Here is a 20,222-nt window from a genome sequence, read left to right on the forward strand (position 1 = left end):
TGACCTATCACCCTCTGGGACCCTTCAGGGGATGTCAGACAGCCAGTTTCAGCCCAATCTCTGCAGGCCAAACCAAGGGTCCCCGCCAGTGCATGAATCCATGCACCAGGCCTCTAGTAATTAAAATAACTCAGCTAGTTAAAATTAACAATGAGTATCCTTTTAGGTTCAACTTTCAAAGATTTTAAATGATTTAAAATTTGTGCAGAAGCTTTAATTTTAAAGTTCTTCTTGGAAATATTGTTTACTATTTGATAAATGAAACATTCTGGTCTTGATCATATATGTAATCAGTTAAGTAGATTTATTTTGCACCTATCCTGTTTCCCCGAAAATAAGACAGTGTCTTATATTAATTTTTGCTCCCAAAGATGCGCAAGGTCTTATTTTCAGGGGATGTCTTATTTTTCCATGAAGAAGAATACGGTTCACATTTATTGTTAAATGAAAATAAAGGAAATTTATTACCTGTATACGGTACGGTAGTACGGTAGTACGATAGTTGTCAACACAAACCAGACAAACTGTGAATCCTACAGTATCAAGAATTTACTAATTTAATTAATGACAATCATGTCATCATCTTCTGGAACATCATCATAACAATCCAATTCCTGAATTTCCTGGTGAATTTCTTGTAACATAATGTTTATTATGTATATAATTTGTGTACAGAGCAATGTTCTGAACTAAAAATAATACATATTAAAATCTAAATGGATAATTTTATCATAAGGTTTTTTATAAAACTTCTTTAATATTTCTTAGATGAACAATTTGGGTTAGTTTTTCTATATGAAATTATGTTATTTTGAATGATAGCACCAATAGCAGTTCTTTAAAAACAGTTTTAATACATTTAGAAATCCTCAGTGTTGATTTGGTGAAGATTGAAGTAATTATTCTATTATTCACTGTCTACATTCTTGTGAATAATGTAGCTACCATGATGTCTTCAAGTGTCTTGTGAATATTGTAGCTACCATGATGTCTTTAAGTTACTGGAGGTATATAAATAGCAGTAAATATCTACTCAGCAATTGCAGAAGCAGTAGCTACAGTTTGAGGGAAAAGCTAGTGGGAGAAGACAGTTGTAGGTTAATCTGTAAAGATAACTAAAGGTTAACTTGCCACAAAAGAGAACATTTTGATGCCTGATGGTAGTTCTATTATGTAAAGTGATCATATGGCATTTATAGTTGTAGGTTACAGGTTGATGAAGGAGACTAATGACTACTGTTATTGTAGGCTAAGTAGAAATTACAGTCATTGTAGGTTGAATGGACATGGTAGTGGTTGTAGATTCAACTAAAGTAAATATAGTTGTACATTAAAAGAGATGGTGAAAGTGATGATAGTTTTGGTTGTCTGCCAAGATAAAGTTTTATCAAAATTTTATGTTACAGCCTTAGCTGGTTTGGCTCAGTAGATAGAATGTTGGCCTGCAGACTGAAGGGTTCCAGGTTTGATTCTGGTCAAGGGCACATGCCTGGGTTGCGGGCTCAAACCCCAGTAGGGGGCATGCAGGAGGCAGCTGATCAATAATTCCCTCTCATCATTGATGTTTCTGTCTCTCCCTCTCCCTTCTTCTCTGAAATCAATATACATACATATATATATATATATGTATGTATATGTATATATTTTTTTAATTTTATGTTACAATTGCAACTGTTGTAGATTCCATTTAAATGGAGGTACCTGTGGTTTTAGTGGAAGTAGGAGTGATGGCTGTTGTAGTAGAAAGTTCAGTTAAATGTGTGGAGGTTGTGGGTGCAGTTGAAGTGGGGGTTGTGGCTATTGTGGCTGTAGATTCAGTAGATGTTGAAATGGTTGTAGAGTCTGTTGAAGTGGCTACAGTTGTAGATTCAGTTGACATGGTGGTCACTATAGGTTGAGGACCAGCAGAGGTTTTTCCATGGATAGCAGTTACAGGCTCTCCATTGTCTGGGGACAGCTTGATAATAATGGAAGAGTTATCATTTCCTCTGTTATTCACCAGGCAGATTATGAGTACTCCAATTGCTGTTGTTATCACACAGGCTAAGAAACAAGCCAAAAAGATGTTCCACAGAGTCCAATTACAGCAGCAATTTTCTTTCACCTAAGAGTGTCAATGAAAATATTAGTAATAAAAGCAAAAAGTCTTTTGATTTATCATCCCCTTTGTATTGAATACAATTCAATGCTTTAACATTATTTGAATCCTTATAGTCTCTGAAGATATTTAGGCTTAAAGTCCAAGTTTTATCCAGGTGGAATTAATTGCATGCATTCTCTAACTTTGGAAGAAATCAAAATCTGCTAATATCTCATCTTCTCTTATTCTATTTTTCATTAATGGGTAGGGGGTTCTTCACCTTTTCATGTAAGCAGAATGGCATTTTAAGAAATTCTCTGCCATACTCCTGATTCTCCACTGGACATTGTCATTACCCCGACTGCTCCATTTCCAACATCATTTCCTCAAGAATCTAACCACCATCTCCTCTCCTTCTATCTTGTTTGTTCAGTTATTCGTATAATAACCTTTCTTTACTTTTATTAAAATATTCAGCCCAGGATGGGTAGGAAGAGATCAACCAAAGGATTTGTATGCATATAAGCATAACTCATGGACATAGATAATAGAGTGGTGGAAGCCTGGGGTGAGGGGTGAGAGATAAGGGGTGAGGAGCAAGGGGTGAGGGTGAGCTATAGGAGGTCAGTGGGAGACAAAAGGGAACATATGTAATACCTTCAACAATAAAGATTGTGTGGTGTGTTTTTTTAATTTCAGCTCAGCAGCCCTTGCTTCACTTATATCCCTCCTTATCCACCTTTTGTTCTATGTTCCATTATTTCAATAGCACTTACTAATTCCCCAAAACCTCCCACAGCTTCTTCTTTTCATTTCTTTTATCTGGCAAGCACGTGACATTCTACTTTCTCTGGACCTGCCCTTGAGCAGTCACACTTTGGGGAAAGTCAAGCACCTGGGCTGGGCAGAGTCAGGATAAATGTATGATCACCATTCTTGAATGGATTTTCTATACTGCTCTGCCATCCTATTATACTCTGTATGGCCAGATTATTATGATCTCTGAATGCATAATAATCTGGCCACTCAGTGTATAGCCTATATAATAAAAGGCTAATATGCAAATTGTCCCCTCCACCAGGAGTTCAGCCAGCAGGCAGGCCAGCCAACCGCCCATGTCTCCTCCCCCTGGCCAAGCTGTCCAGACTCCACTCATGCACAAATTCATGCACTGGGCCTATATATATATATATATATATATATATATATATATATATATATATATATAGGCTGCTTTACTAATATATATATATACACTGAGTGGCTAGATTATTATGATCTCTGAACACATAATAATCTGGCCACTCAGTATATATATTTACACAGCTTCTTCTTTTCATTTTTTAAATTTCAACCCAGTGTTCAGAGATCATAATAATCTGGCCACTCAGTGTATATATATTAGAGGCTTGATGCATGAATTCGTGCATGGGTGGGGTCCAGCCAGCCTGGCCAGGAGGAGAGGAGATGGGCAGTTGGCCAGCCTGCCTGCTGGCCAAATTCCTAGTGGAGGGGACAATTTACATATTATCCTTTTATTATATAGGATATACACTGTGTAGTTCTCAGATTATATTTCTCAATCTTCTTTCTCCTCAAACTTGTAATCTTCACCCTCCAGCCTTCACACATACTTTGAGAGGGTTAACTTGAAATGCAGGCAGACAGGGCAGGGGTCCAGTGGGAAACAAAGACAGGGGGAACACAGGCAGGGACAGACATGGCAGTTTGAGCAAGCCTAATCACAGAAACCAACCAAGAAGAAATAATAAAATATTTCTGGACTCAAAGAGGGAGGCTTGGAAAACCAAGGGAGGGTCTGCAACAATAAAGTAAACTGGCACACATAAACAGAGAGAGTTCAGGTCCATTGCTGGACAAGAACAATTGAGGGAATTAACATAGATAGACATAGAGTAGGCTTGTTGCAAATATATACTCCTGGACTACAAGGCTTGAGGGGGGGGGGCAGCCCATTATTGTTCCCCACTCCCATGAGGGGAGTCTGAATCTGCTTGTAATAAATTTTCCACACTTTTGCTTAAATCTTCTGGTCCCTAGAGCTCATTTTTTTGGTGTTACAAGGCACGACCCTTGGGAAACTTTTCGGCTCACCATTCTGGTTATCAATATTTTCCCTTCTCATTCCCATGAAATGACTTCACATCCTTCCTACTTCATTAGGAAACTTGAAACTACCAAATGAAAACCTTTTTTAAATTGATTCATTTTAGAAAGAGGAAGGGAGAAAGAGAAAGAAACATTGATTTGCTGTTATACTTTTATTTATGAATTTATTGGTTGCTCCTTGTCATGTGCACTGACTGGAGATCAAACCCATAACCTTCACTTGTTGGGACATTGCTCTAACCAACTGAACTTCCCAGCCAGGGCCTCAAACTGAAAGTCTTTCAAAACCCCTTAAGTCCCAAACCTGCAAACCCAAACATGCCTGGGCTCCACCTCTCTTTCTTCCCTGATTTACACAAGAGTAGCAACCCCTCCTCCTGCCTTACACAGATCTGCCAATCTGTCATTCGGTCCCACCCGCTCTACGCTTGCTTTTCTTTTGATTCCCCCTTTCTATTGGACCGACTACTTCACCACTTTCCTCTTCGTTGGATTCTTCTTTTTAACATTTAAACACACTCAAATCTCTCCCCATCTTAAACAAACAAAAAATGCATCATTTGATTCCAAATTCTATCTAGCTACTTCTCTTTCTCTGGAAAATGAAATTTCCTAACAGTTGTCTAAATGCAATGTCTCCGTCTGCATACTCTTCAATCCAAGTCAGTCTGGCTTCTGCTTCTGTCATGCCATGAAATGCTTCCTAATAAAGTCATCAGGGACATCCATTCATTAAAATAGAAGTATCTATTTTAGCTCTTCTCTTATTTACACCCTCAGTAACATTTGCCACTGGAGGCCATTTCTCTTTCTCTCTATTGAATAGTCTCTTTCCTTTGCTTCTGTGATATTCCATTCTCATTGATTTCCTCCGAAACCCCTAGAATCTTCTTCTCGGTTTCTTTTGAAGGCTCTTAGGGGCTTTATTGTTGACATTCTCAGGCCCTTGTCTCTTTTCACTCTAAACCTAAGATCGACAAACAAGATTCAGACTCCTTCTACTGCTCATTTACAACAAGATTAAGCAACAGAGGGTAGGAATTCTAGAGTCAGGGGAACCCAGCCAAACTTCCAAGCAGAATAAGCAATTTATAGTGAAGGTCAAGTTTCTAAGCTAGGGGTGAAGATTGAGAGATACTGGTATAGTCCTGAGGTGGAGTTCATTCAGCCAACCAATAGGGTCACATACCAAGGAGAGCTGAGTCCAGTTTCCAAAAATAGTGGAAAAAATCTGCAGAACAGAGCCAGGTTTCTATATCAAGGTCATACGTGCCAGAGAAAGGAGACAAAAAGAAAGTGCCACCAACATGTTCAGAAGCTGTAACAATGTAAGAAAAGTGAGCACTCACCAATAGAGTAGGACCCTTGACGCTTTAACCATGAACCACTCTCCCATCGAAGACTACTTGGTGAATTAAGCTGCACACTGCCAACATATGTGCTCCTCTTCTCCTCCTCAACCCTGCATTTGTACTTTATATTTATTCCTTTGAATTTCACATATATTCTCTATATATGGGAATACTTCAGTCCCCAACTAGGACACTGGCCTTTTGAAAACAGTGACTACAAGGTATTTTCCTTCTTATGATCTGCCTAACAATGACTTATAATTTTTACAGCTAATATAGTAAAGGCTTACCATGAATGTGGGTGAATTAAATGATTAAATACATTTCCTGGGAAAGAATAAAACAAATACATTCCCATATAGGGCACGTCCCAACCTGAGTAAAAGCTGAAACACATACAACATTACCTGAGTTTGGGCTGATTCTGTGTGTTGGTATCCTGAATGTCCAACGACTCCTGGGCCCACACAGACCCCAGTTGAGTTGGGAGAGATATCACAGGTTATGTCACTTGAATGTGGATGCCAGCATGCAGAGTTATGAACCTCTTGGTCATTTGGACATGTGATTGACTGTGGAGATAAAGCATAAGTGAATATGAAGATATGGTGATATATTTATCAAATTAAACTATATTAAAAATAAACAATAATGTGACTTTTAAAGGGAATAAAGACTTCCAAAATAAATAAACTTTTTCTTATTATTCTATGAAAATAAAAAAATCTAGACAGATTACTAAACATCACATTTTAGCCAATTTTTGTAAGCGACTGATGTTCTACATCAGAAATGTGTATCATCTCCTCTTCTCCGTCATATTACAAGCATGTGTTAGATACCCTCATGTTGCAAGTTACTGTAGGTGGAGCATATATGAGGAAGCTTCTCTTTATACAAGGAATAAATGTTAGAATTTAAAAAAAGAACTGCTTGAAGCTTATCAGGTAAAACCTATTAATGGTCATTTTTGGTAATGAGATTTTGAAGCAAAAAGTGTTGAATTTATTATTGTTGTTATTATTATTATTATTATTACCCCATAATAAACATAATAGCAAGCACTGGGGTCCATGCCTCCAAGGGTTAAGGTCAGTGTACTTTTCATTCCACTAACTACATATAGTATATTGTTTTACTAAAGTATGATAATAGATTAATATAACATGTTCTATACTACACTATACTAATAAAAATGATCATACAAAGAAACTTTGCATGACCCATGCCATGCTCTACACAATAGAACTTGCAAGCCCAGGACAGGGACACAGATGACAAACCATTTGTCCAGTTTGTAATATGGCTTTGCTGGCTTCCCCTTGGGCATAAAGGGTAAAAAGGTCTCTACTCTGGGAATTTATATGCTCCTATAACAGGGAGAGAAAAGAGATTTGTGCATCATTAACAAATAATACAATAAATGCAAAATGTTGTTGAGAAAAAGGTGTGATACAAGTTAAACATGGGTGAGTTCAGTGGCAAATATTTGGGGGAAGAGGTGTGCTAAAAGAAGCAGAAGAACAAGATAAAGTGAAAATGAGAGAGAAATAGGTTCAGGAATTTATGGATTTTGATCAAAAGTTTTGTTACATCTCAAAAATACTGTGGAATCATCCGGGGCTCTTCAACTCATGGAATAATAACACTTTCTAGCTATAAGTCAAAGGCATCTTTACCTCTCCTGGCCTGTCTGCAAACGGAGGACACTAACATACCCACTCAGAGATTTGCTGTGAGGATTTATGAGTAAATAACTTCCAAAGGGTTAAAGCAGTCAGACATAGAGTATGCACTCAATAACTGTTAGCTATTGCTGTTGTTAGTATTAGTATTCATGTTTTCATTCCTACTGTTACGACTACTACTTGTCTTCAATCATGTTGATTTGAACATTACTAGATAGCTATAAAATGGCTACTCCAACCACCAGTAAGTTTCATAATATTGTCAAACTGGATTGTATGTGGCCATTTGTCTATTAGGAGCTGTCATGAACAATGCAAAAAAAAATCATTGTTATTTAATACAGATAAGATGAGGTGCTCTCGGCAGTAGTGTTTGCTAGGTTAGCTTTTTCTAAATGCTATATATCAAGGAAATAAAGAAAACAGCTCTATGCTTTATTAAGATTTAACCAAGCCCATGTTATTCACTACGTAAATTTGAGCAAAGTTGGACTTTCCTTTAATAACAACCTTGCCTAAGTGCTGGTTCTGTTGCTTTAGTTATTACCCAATTTGCCAAAGGCTGGTGATATTTTAGCACACTTTGTAAACAAAGTAAAACTCACTCACCAGGCCCGTTTTCTAGAATGTACTGGCCCTGTTAAAATCCCATCCCTTTCAGAAAAGGAAGATGATAAGTGGTACTCGCTTTGGCAGCACATATACACTAAGGGTGCAGAACCTATAATCTAGGCTTGGCTTCTGAGTAATATTTTTACTGTGTTAGGTTTCTCTGAGTCTTAGTACAGGTAGAGTTTCTATACAAAATTGGAATAGTTGGAGAACTGGGAATAACATTTAATCCAATATTCAGCCTTCGTTAATAATAGCCAGAGGCAACTGAAGTGCATTAGCTGTAGTTACCAAAGAATGTTCTATATGTTTTTCCAGTAACTTTATAAGGATTAATTTATGATCTCCTACATCCCAACAGAGAAACAAAACACCAAAGTTTATTTTCTTTTGATTTATAATCTTCAAATAATCCTTAAAGTTCATTATTAAATTTAGTCTTCAGAGAAAAATATATTTATAGCTATGCTCTAAATGTCCATAGTAAAGTGAAAGTCAGCTGTCCAGATACATACTATAAAAACAACTTAAGAAAATATCTATAAAGATCTTCAAGTTTGTTGCTATCTAGAGAAACTATTAAGAAAATGATGAATATTTGGCTAAAGGGATTTTTTTTCCATTTGCATGTTCCAGCATCCTGAAGACCCAATCTTAGTATCTCAAACTCAGAAGAGACAAAGAGAACAATCTTTGTTCAATGATTCAAGACAAATCCCTTCTCTTCTGGTGAGCCAGGAATCACTATGGGAATCCTTTTAGTCCCTTAACACTGAGCAACAGCACTTTCTTCTTTGGCTTATATTGCAGGCCATGAATACAGGCTGAGAGACACCGCTCCAAATTACAAAGGCAAAACATTTCACTTATGCTTCAGGCAGTGAATTTTAACTTTCCATTTTAATTTTTAGCAAATATACATCGAAGATTATTGGTTGAGACATAACCAGCTACATAAAAAGCACTTAACTATAGTATAGTGAAGGCTCGATTCCAGGTGGAAGACATTTTAAAACAGACAAAAGATTATACTTTTGTACAAAGTAGAAATGTTTAGAGGATTTCTTTCTTAGGTCTAAAGACAATATCCAGGATTCATAGCAGGATTTCCAACACACCTACAAATCTGAGTTCTGACGGATTTATAAATTATACATAAAATACAATCTCAAAACGAAACCAAAGTTGTTGAATGAAGAGGATAAATATAGAAAGTTAAATAGACTTATTCACATATTGTGTGATCATAGAAATATTTCTAATGCTTTATATCAGTAACTATATAAAATAATTTCTAAAGTATAAATAGTAGGATATAGCATGAAAAGTTGAGGCAAATATATATAATACATGGCTACTCTTCCTTTCAGAGAAGAATGCAAAATTATGACATTGACTGCATAGTAGTAAAGAGACTAGATTGCTCTTAAATGCTGAAAACAATACTGTCACATAAGCAAACTTTTAAAATAGAGCAACAATACTCACCGGTTGATTTTCAGACTGTTCAACATTTACTACGTATTTTCCATGTTTCCTGTCCATTTTTGAGTTTGCAATACTACAAGCTTAACTCCAAGAATGTTTTTCAACACATGCATTGCCCCTTATGCCTTTATAACCCTGAGAAATAATTAAAATGACTGATGAAAAATCAACTCTGATGCATCAGGGCAGGTGTGGATTAAAAAAATAACAAATAATTACCCAATAAAACAGGATCCACCTTAGAGAAGGAAATGAATTAATTACAGAAAGACACAAGAAAACCCATACTTCCTCTGAGAGGTCCTATGACTACCACCCTCAACAGAAAGGAACTCTGAAAATCTTATATAAGTTTTCTTTCCAATCCTTCGGCGAGACTGGGTGGGGCTAGCACCTAGAATTAGGCTTGCCCCCAAGGACAGAGACTGCCAGAAGTCAGGCTCCAAGTAAGAGCACGGACCTGGCGGCTCCCAGGGTGGAGTCTGTTTCATCATCCTTGCTGATCCCGCATATCAGGCAAATGGTTGGCCAGCGCCTCTGAGAGGGTCACAGAGCATGCAACAACAGTGAATCGGGCAGCCTATGTCTCTCTCTCTCCCTGAGAACAGCACAGCCCTGGGTCTGGAAGCTCAGATTCATTGAAGGGACCACAGTCCACAGGGGTGGGCGCAAAAAGAGCCAGGGCTCCAGGCTTCATTAAGAACTTGAAGAAAATAGACTGGCTACTAGAATGGGAACTCAGAATGGAAATTTAAGAAAGCCTCAGGCCTACAACATGGGGCAAAGAGAGAAATCAGGGCTTATGCGGTCCAGAATCATAACTACGTCATCAGAAAGGGGGCCTTATGGGGAATTGGGGTCAATCCTAAATATGGGATTAGAATAAAACTCAAGTGCTCAGCGTGGAACGTCGTAGCCCTGCTAGGGGTACAGTGGACAGTGCGGGAGCCAGCAATCCTAGTCCAAAGGTGGGACTTCGCTTAGTTCATCAACTTCGTATTGGGTGGAAGGAGGGGTGTGAAAGACACAAGTGCAGGAGGTCTGTCCTCTGGAGCAGGGTGTGCCACTCTCCCAGCACATGAGATGTGGTCACCAACTCAGAAGTTATCTAAACCCCATTTTATGGAGATTTCATCACATAGGCATGATTGGTTATTAGCTCAATCTCCAACCCATCTTACCTCCCTGGAGTTTGGGGTGTGGGGATGATAGTTTCAGGCTTCTGATCAAGGTTTGGTCTTTCTGATGACCGGCCTCCATCCTGAAGTTAGGTAGGAGCCTGCCAAGAATCTCCTTATTAAAGCAAAAGACATTCTGTCAAAACTGTCACTCAGGGAACTACTAGGGATTTAGCAGCTCCACGTCAGGGACTGGAGAAAAAGACCAAATATCTTTCTATGATATCACAGAGATAAAGTATTTTCACATGCAAAAGAGCCACCTCTATCCTTATTCCTAATCATATTCTCCTCCCTCTCCTTTGATGTTTATATTTCTCATGTAATTTTAATACGTTCCAAAAATATACAAAATTGTGTGCATGTTTTAAAACTTATATAAAGACTATTATACATAATATAGGTTTTTTTGAGGGCCCATATTACATTTCAACTACACTCACAACTGTAATTCTATTTTATTCATTTCCATTGATTGTCTACATCACAATCAATTAATTTTTGGGAGCAAAAATTAATCTATTCTGTTGATAGAAGTTGAATTTGGTACCATTTTTTACTATAATGTTCTAGTACAGAGGTGGGGAACTTTTCCTCTGCCAAGGGCCATTTGGATATTTATAACATCATAAAACTACCAACTTAAAAATTAGCCTGCTATATTTGGTCAAACTCACCCCTAATGCCTTGGCAGGGCCAGACCAAATGGTTTCACGGGCCTTATACAGCCCGCAGACTGGATGTTCCCCATCCCTGCTCTAGAATATACCTTCTTGGGAACATTTATTAAAAATGTTTTGAGATGTTTACTTTTATTTTCTTTTAGAAATAAATGTGGAGAGATTCAGAACTAATCGGCTGTTTGCATGCTATAGGAATTAAAAAGCTTCTTTTTTGTCACACATATTTTGAATTGTGATCACATTATGCATATACACATATACAGTATCTTTTCCTCATTTAACATTTTAGCAGATGCATTTGCCCCACTAATTTAAAATCCTTTTTAAAAATTACATTTAATGTCAATGACAGGTGTGAAATTAGGTCAGGTGTGAATTACCTGAGCTACCGCTTAAGTTGTTGTGTGTCTTCAATTATGAGTAATACTGGAAGGTGTTATTATCTATATCTCAAGCTATTTTCTAGGGACCAATGCCCAGAAAGTGGGATTACAAAGCTGAATAATGCTGACAGAAGGTCATGAAATACACGAGTGAATATATTCAGAGGGCGATGGTCCAGAGAGAGAGGGTCACAAATGTAATGATACAGGTATACCCATCCTAGGTTCTGGATTCAACATGCTTGCTTGGGAGACTTGGAAGCACTAATAGTTTGTTCATTTGGTTGCATAAAACAAGAACAGTGGGGGGTGGTGTTTAATGAAACTGAAAAGACACAACTTCATGGAAGCAGGGAACAGAGTGTGGAATCTCAGAGGAAAGGGGGGAGGGGGGAGTGGGTGGGAAGTAATCAACCAAAGACATTGTATGTATATATGCATAATCCATGGACACAGACAATAAGGTGCTGAAGGCCTAGGGGTGGGAGGATGGGGTGGGCTGGAGGGGATCAAGGGGGTGGGGGGCAGAAGGACAAATGTGATACTTTCAACAATAAAGAACTTTTTTTTTTAATGAATAAATTAAAAATTCAAGGCTTAGGAATGGAGGTGTAGCACTGAATTTGTCATGTGTTTCTTGCCAATCCCATTATAGGATCCAGAGGACAAGCCCTTCATCGTGTAGTGAAAAATAGGATCCACGAGGGCAGCAGCACAATCCCTGGAAAGCTCTAGGCCTAGACCACCCACAGTCTAGTCTCCTTCCATCACCGTTTATCCCTCCCTTGCCTTCTTCTACCTGCTCCCACCACCCTTCCCCTCTGGTCATCACCCTCCCCCTTCCCCTCGACCCTCTGACGGCTGTCACTCTGTCCTCTGTATCTATGAATCTGTTTCTATTTTGTTTATTAGATTCCACATATCAGTGAAATCATTTTTACAATTATTTTTGTAAATTCTTTATTGTTTATATGAAATCCTTCTTCCCTCCCCCCCCCCCCCCCATTGATCTCTTCCCCACTCAATACCTCAGCACATGCGCTCACACACACCCACCCCTTTACTGGCTGTGTCCACAGGTTATGGTTATATCAACCAAAGGACATTTGCATACAAGTCCTTTGGTTGATCTCTCTCTCTCTCTCTCTCTCTCTCTCTCTCTCTCTCTCTCTCACACACACACACACACACACACACACACACACACACACACGGGAGGCCCCCCTCATTAGTCTTGCTTCAGGCTTATTTATCCTTTCAAAGAACCTGCTCTTATTCCCATGGACATTTTCTATTCTCTATTTTGCTTATTTCCACTCTATTAATCCATTCCTTTTACTTACTTTGGGTTTTGTTTGCTCCTCTTTTTTTCTAGTTCCTTTTTGAGTAAACATAGATTGTTTATTTGGGATTTTGCTGTTTCTTGTGGTAAGCCTGTACAGCTATGAACTTTCCTCTAAAAACTGCTTTTGCTGCATTCCATATATTTGTAAAGTTGTGTTTTCATTTGTCTCAAAGTAGTTTGTGTGTGTGTTTTTTTCTATTTGATATCCTCTTTGATCCATTGGTTGTCTAGAAGCATGTGTTTAATCTCCACATATTTGTATTATTTCCAGTTTTCTTCCTATAGTTGATTTCTAGTTTCATGCCATTGTGGTCAAATATGCTTGAAACAATTTCAATCTTCTTGAATGTACTGAGGCTTATTTTGTGGCCTAATATGTTTCTACCATGTTTCCCGAAAATAAGACCTACTTACAGGTTTCCTTCTGAGTGAAATATAAGGCATCCCCCCGAAAATAAGGCCCCCCTTGGCTAAACATGAGAGATTTGGTCCACTGATTCTGAAAGAAATGGAGTCACAAGATATTCACCAGGAAATTCAGAAATTGGATTGTTATGATGATGTTCCAGAAGATGATGACATGATTGTCATTGAATAAATGAGTAAATTCTTGATACTGTAGGATTCACAGTTTGTCTGGTTTGTGTTGACAACTACCATACTACCGTACCGTATACAGGTAATAAATTTCCTTTATTTTCATTTAACAATAAATGTGAACCGTATTCTTCTTCATGGAAAAATAAGACATCCCTTGAAAATAAGACCTTGCGCATCTTTGGGAGCAAAAATTAATATAAGACACGAAAGAAGCGAAAATTAATATTTTCGGGGAAACAGGGTATCCTGGAAAATGTTTCATGTGCACTTGAAAAATTATGTAATCTTCAGTTTTTGGATGAAATGCTCTATAAATGTCTACTAAGTCAAAATGACCTAATGTGGCATTTAAAGACATTATTTCCTTATCAGTTTTCTGTGTGGATGATCTATCCATTGAGTTAATAGTATTAAAATCTATGTTGGGTGCATAGATATTTACAACTGTCATATCCTCTTCTTGGATTAATCCCTTTAAAACTATGTAATATTTTTCTTTGTCTCTTTCTACATTCTTTATTTTAAAGTCTATTTTGCCTAAGAGTATTGGCTACTCCAACTTTTTTTGTTTCTGTTTTTTCTATTGCTCCCCTTTCAGGGTATGTGTCTTTTGCTCTAATATGAGTCTCTTGTAGGCAGTCTATAGATGAATCTTGCTTTTTATCCATTTTGTCACCCTATGTGTTTTGATTCCAGCATTTAGTCAACTTGCATTTAAATTATTATTGATAGGTGTTTAATGCTATTTTCTTCTTTTTTTGTTTTTTTGTTTTTTGGTTGCCTCATTCTTTTTTATTCCTTCCTTCTCTTGACCTCTTAATTTTTTATTTTATTTAATATTTTGATTGGGTACCTTTCTCTTTATTTTTTATGTATTTTTGTATGTTTTGCTTTATGGTTACAATTTCTTATATATTCATCTTTATAACAGTCTATTTCTAGCTGATAGGCATTTAAATTTAATTCATTCTTAGATCATATTTTGACATGTATTACATATTTTTGATTTGTGCATCACCTGTTTATTTATTATAATTATAGCTAATTTTGTTACCTTTGTCTTTTAATCTTCATATTATATTTATAAGTGGTTGAGTCAATGTTTATTGTACATTTGCCTTTACCAGTAAGATTATTTTCTTTCCTGTATATTCTTATTTCTGGTTATGGCCCATTTTTTTCTGCATAAAAACCCTTTCACATTTCTTGCTTGTCTGAAAAACACTTTGTCTCTCCTTCAATTGTGAACAATAACTTTGCCAGATAATAGATAAAGTTTGTAGCACTTTAAGTAATTCCTGCCACTTTCTTCTGGTCTGTAAAGTTGCTTCTGAGAAATCAGCTGATAGAGTTATGGGATATCCCTTTTATGTGGCTTGCTGTTTCATTCTTGCTGCCTTATAGATTGTCTCTTTATCCTTAACTTTTGCCATTTTAATTAGAATATGTCTTTTTATATCAATAATATATTATTGATTTTTTTTACAGAGAGGAAGGGAGAGGGATAGAGATTAGAAGCATCAATAAGCTGCCTCCTGTACAATCCCTACTGATGATATGCCTACAACCAAGGTACATGCCCTTGACCAAAATTGAACTTGGGACCCTTCAATCCACAGACCAATGCTCTATCCACTGAGCCAAACCAGTTAGGGCTATAATATGTGTTGGTATGGGCCCCATTGGATTCATTTTATTGAATTTCTCTGCACTTCCTAAACCTGGATATGTTTTCTACCTCAAATTAGAAAAGTTCTCAGTCATTATTTCATCAAATATTCTTTCTGTCCCTTTCTCTCTCTTCTTCTGTAACCCTACAATGCAAATGTTAGAGCAGTGTTTCCCAACCTTCTCTCATGATGAGAATCACCTGGTGGAGTTGTTAAAACACAGATTCCCGGATCCCAACGAAGAAGTGCTAAACTAGAATTTTTGAGAACATATAGGTAAAATTGTATACCTAACTTAGTGCTCTGTATATAAAATCTGTCTTAGAGCACTAGTTAAGTATACAATTTTACCTATATGTTCCCAAAAATTCTAGTTTAGCACTTCTTAGTTGGGATCCGGGAATCTGTGTTTTAACAACTCCACCAGATGATTCTCATCATGAGAGAAGGTTGGGAAACACTGTGTTAGAGTGTCTAATGTTATCCCAGATATCTCTTATTCTATCCTCATTTAAAAAACATATTTTTTTTTTCATTTTGCTATTGTGTCGGGTCTTTTAGCTATTCTTCTTTTTAGGTCACACTAATCTGTTCTTCTATATTAACTAATCCAGTGTCAATTCCTTTTAATACATTCTTCATTTCAATTATTATACTCTTTATCACGGGTTTTTTTTTTAAATAGATTTTATTGAATTTTTACAGAGAAGAAGGGATAAGGATGGAGAGTTAGAAACATTGATCAAGCTACCTCCTGCACACCTCCTACTGGTGATGTGCCCGCAACCAAAGTACATGCCCTTCCTTGACCAGAATTGAACCTGGGACCCTTCAGTTTGCAGGCCGATGTTCTGTCCACTAAGCCAAACCGATTAGGGCTATCACTGTTTTTTATTACATTTTCTATTTATTTGTTGCAGTGCTCTCTGAGTTCCTCTATTCTACTCTCAAGTTGTTCAGCATCCTTCATACTGTCTCCTTGAATCTTTATTATGCAACTAGAGGCCCAGTGCACAAAAATGCATGCACTTAGGGGTCCCTCAGCCTGGCCTTTGCCTTCTCACAGTCTGGGAGCTCTCCGGTGATGTCCCACTAATGGCTTAGAGCAGGCCTAAGCTGCAGTCTGGCCTCCCTCTGTGGGAGGCAAGTGGCAGGCCAATCAGCAGATGGTGATCAGCTTGCTCCACACCCCCATCACCCCTCTGCCACTGGCTGGTCCCCACCCTTCCCTCCCCCCAGTGCTGTCCCCTCCCTCTACTCACTGGCATGTGCCTTGGCTGGCCTGGAACTACCTGCTCACCTGCTCCGCCCCCACTGACCCGTTGTTCTGCCATTTGGTTGGTTTGCATATTATGCTTTTATTATATAGGATTACTTATTTCATTTTTTTTAAAATATATTTTATTGATTTTTTACAGAGAGGAAGGGAGAGAGATAGAGAGCTAGAAACGTCGATGAGAGAGAAACATCAACCAGCTGCCTCTTGCACACCCCCTATCGGATATGTGCCCGCAACCAAGATACATGCCCTTGACCGGAATCGAGCCCGGGACCTTTCAGTCCACAGACCGACACTCTGCCACTGAGCCAAACCAGTTTCGGCTACTTATTTCATTTTTATATGGTTCTTATCCAGGGTTTTTTCTTGTTCCTTCATTCAAAGCGTAATCTTCTGTCTCTCCATTTTGCTTAACTCTCTGTGTTCATTTCTGTTAGTTAGATGAAATAGCTCTTTCTCCCAGTCTTGAAAAAGTGGTCTCCGTGAAGACTGTGTGTTTGACAGTTTGGGCAGGTCAGTTGTATAGGGGCAGGTGTGTACAGTGCCTCGTGTGCTGCCTGGTCTGAAGAAGTGGGTCCTGAGTCAGGCACGTGCCCAAACCGCTTTATTTTTAACTCCCCACTCTTCCTCCTCCCTCCCCAATAAACAAAAACCTCCATGACTTAAATTTTACTATGGTCTGATGACGATTAAAGTAGCCATAGTTCACTAATTGACTGAGCTCAGTATAATTACTCAGTATAATTACTAATTGAGCGTCCCTCCTTTGTTTTTTAGCAATTCTTAGGCAAAGGTATTTTTATTGTTTCATTGACATAGTAACTAACAAGACAAGAAATTAAAAAATATAATGCAGTTAGTGATGATTATATTTCTTCTAATATTATTCCAATTAATTTATATGTATAAAAATCATTAAAAATACACAGAAGGTGCAAATATTTCAAAACTCCATCATAATTGGTATTAATTCACTTAGTGTTTTGCATAAAATCATTAAGTGCAGAAGTTTAAAACTAGGAAAATTTCACACAATCTCTTATATTTATCATAAAAGTTAAGTTTTTTTTTTACCCAATTTAATCCCTAGTATCTATAAAAGATGTCATTTCAAAAATTAAAATTAATAAAGAATTATTAAAATTGAAGAATATTTAGAATTAATGAAAGATTGTTTAGATAATATTTTGGACCAACATTAAAACTCAAAATGGGAAAAAAGCCACTGTTTGACCCATATCAGTGATTTTTTAAAAATATGTTTTTATTAATTTCAGAGAGGAAAGGGGAGGGAGAGATAGAAACATCAATGATGATAAATTATCACTGATTGGCCGCCTCCCGCATGCCCCATGCTGAGGATCAAACCCGCAGCCCAAGTATGTGCCCCTGACCAGAATCAAACCCGGGACCCTTCAGTCCACAGGCCAACGCTTTATCCACTGGACCAAACCAGCCAAGACTCAGTGATTTTTTTTCTAATTTCAATTGCACTAGATTCCATTCTGAGTTATTTTAAAATGTCAAATGTTTTTTTATTGATAGAATTTTTTTAATTCATTTATAGAGAATACAATATATGCCACACATTTTTCTGGGCAATGAGGATTTATACAGCAATACATAAAACAGACAAGCATTTGTTTTATTGGAGTTTACATTCTAATCCTATATAATAAAGTGCTAATATACTTATTAGACTGAACAGCAGAATGTCCTGATGACCTTCTGGATGAAGCCAGGGCTGCAAGGGCCAGCCAAAGCTGTGAGAGCTGGCCAGGGCTGCGAGGGGCTGTGAGGTCTGGACAAGGCAGCTGGGGCTGTGAGGGCCAAGCCCTTGCAGAATTTTGTGCATCAGGCATCTAGTTTATTGTAATTTGTAGTACATGTACTATTTGACTATTGATTACGTACTTCAAAATTCATTTAAATAATAATTGTGTTTTATTGTGGATAATATTCTGCTTTTATTAATGGATATTATTACATTCAAACTCAAAGGATCGTATACATTTAGGTCAAACTCCAATAAATAAAAGTGAACTCTCTTTACTCCATCCTGTGTGTACACTTACAGTGAGCAGGAGTTCATCCATTTTCTAGGGTCTAACATTCCTCTCTGGGTTGACTCTCTGCTAAGTCATTCTTCTCTATATTGAATCAAAGTTTTCCTCTCAGTAATTTTGACCTGATTCTGTTTTCTAGAGAGATACACAAAAATAAATCAAATAAGTCTTACAATAATTATTTTTGGCACCACTATCATGTTCTTCATTATTTATTTATTTTTAAATCCACTTCTTAAAAGACAAAAGTTAGTCATTAGACTTTTAATTAAGTCTAGTAATTATTTTTAATGGGTGAGATTTAAAAAAAGAAAAAGGAGAGAGAATAGCACTGTAGGACCATCTATGCTAACAAATGTCACTGCAGCCTCCTCAGAGGGTATGAACACCCAAATGAATACACATTGCTACACATGCACCAGAATGGCTAGTTTAAAAGGCTGCCAAAGTCACGTTGGTGAGAATGTGCTATAATCAGAACTCCATATAATGCCCATGAGAAAATAGGTAGTTTACAATTCATTTGAGAAACTGTTTGGAAGTATCTTCTAACATTGAACAATTTCTTACTCTATGTCTCAGCTATTATTTTCTAGTAAAAGCCTGAAGCAGATTGTGCATACCAAAAGATATATATACAACAATTTTTTCACAGAGCACTGTAGTAGTATACAAAACCAGAAATAACCTGAGTGTCTACCAACAAAATAATAGATAAATAAATCATGGCAGTGGTAATACAATAAATTAGTATGTCACAATGATAGTAAAGCAATCATTAGGAGTAAAATATTCATGACTATCCTATATAATAAAAGCCTAATATGCTAAGTGTCCAGTCATCCATTCAACCAATCAAAGTGTAATATGCTTATGATATGCTAAGGCCACTCAACTGCTTGCTATGAGGTGCACTGACCACTAGGGGGACAGATGCTCCAACCAGTAGGTTACCTTGCTGCTGGGGTCTGGCCAATCAGGAATGAGCTAGATGGGCCAGACAAGCCCTGGAGCCCTCTCTCATCCTCTCCCTTGTCCCTCCCCAGCCCCAATCATGCACTGGTGGTGTCCCTTGGGCTGGCCTGCACCCTCTCATAATCCAGGACCCCATGAGGGATGTTGGAGCGTCGGTTTCAGCCCAATCCCGCAGGCCAAGCCGAGGGACCCCACTGGTGCATGAATTCATGCACCAGGCCTCTAGTCACTAATAAAAGTCTGAGCTAAAGATATCTGACACAAAGGAGTGCCATTCAATTTCTACTATGTTCACAATCAGAGTAATTCATGCTGTTGAAGATCAGAATAGTTTCACTTTGGGGGACAAAAAGGAGGTGTGGACATAGGGAATGCTGGTAATGTTCCCTTTTTTTTAATTTGGGTGTGAGTATGTACACTTGGTGATAATTCATTGAGTATAAATTTGGTGCATTTTCTGTACATATGTTGTACTCAACTAAAAACTTTTAGAAAAATGCTAATTAGAATATGTTTACATTTTTTTAAAGTATATTGAAAGATTATTTAACTCTAAAAATAGTACTTGGTAATAAATTCTTGTAATTGTTGCTATTTTCATTTATTGAACAAATGTTTGTTATCTTCTAGTTGCCAGATACACTCCCTGGTTAAGCAGAAGCCACATCTCTGTACAGATGTGGAACTAGAAAA

General features: G+C 37.5%; 1 protein-coding gene across 1 annotated transcript; it reads right to left on the reverse strand.

Annotated features, from left to right (window-relative positions):
- Window positions 1-1,658: 1,658 nt before the first annotated feature.
- LOC118707932 (dynactin-associated protein-like) lies at window positions 1,659-9,638 on the reverse strand. The gene is made up of 3 exons (XM_036418780.2): window positions 9,351-9,638; window positions 5,970-6,134; window positions 1,659-2,104 (listed from the first exon to the last, which is right to left on the reverse strand). The coding sequence occupies exons 1-3, from the start codon at window positions 9,405-9,407 to the stop codon at window positions 1,688-1,690; spliced, it is 639 nt and encodes a 212-aa protein (XP_036274673.1). The 5' UTR covers window positions 9,408-9,638; the 3' UTR covers window positions 1,659-1,687.
- Between the last annotated feature and the right edge of the window lie 10,584 nt (window positions 9,639-20,222).

The sequence above is a fragment of the Pipistrellus kuhlii genome, unplaced genomic scaffold (genome assembly GCF_014108245.1).
Source record: "Pipistrellus kuhlii isolate mPipKuh1 unplaced genomic scaffold, mPipKuh1.p scaffold_m20_p_6, whole genome shotgun sequence".
Taxonomy (NCBI): domain Eukaryota; kingdom Metazoa; phylum Chordata; class Mammalia; order Chiroptera; family Vespertilionidae; genus Pipistrellus; species Pipistrellus kuhlii.

Excerpts from the sequence above, each read along its gene's own strand:
- LOC118707932 (XM_036418780.2), bottom strand. The coding sequence starts at position 9,407 with ATGGACAGGAAACATGGAAAATACGTAGTAAATGTTGAACAGTCTGAA. Across the intron at positions 6,135-9,350 it reads AACAGTCTGAAAATCAACCG|TCAATCACATGTCCAAATGA; the intron begins GTGAGTATTGTT and ends TTATCTCCACAG. Across the intron at positions 2,105-5,969 it reads CAGAATCAGCCCAAACTCAG|GTGAAAGAAAATTGCTGCTG; the intron begins GTAATGTTGTAT and ends TGACACTCTTAG.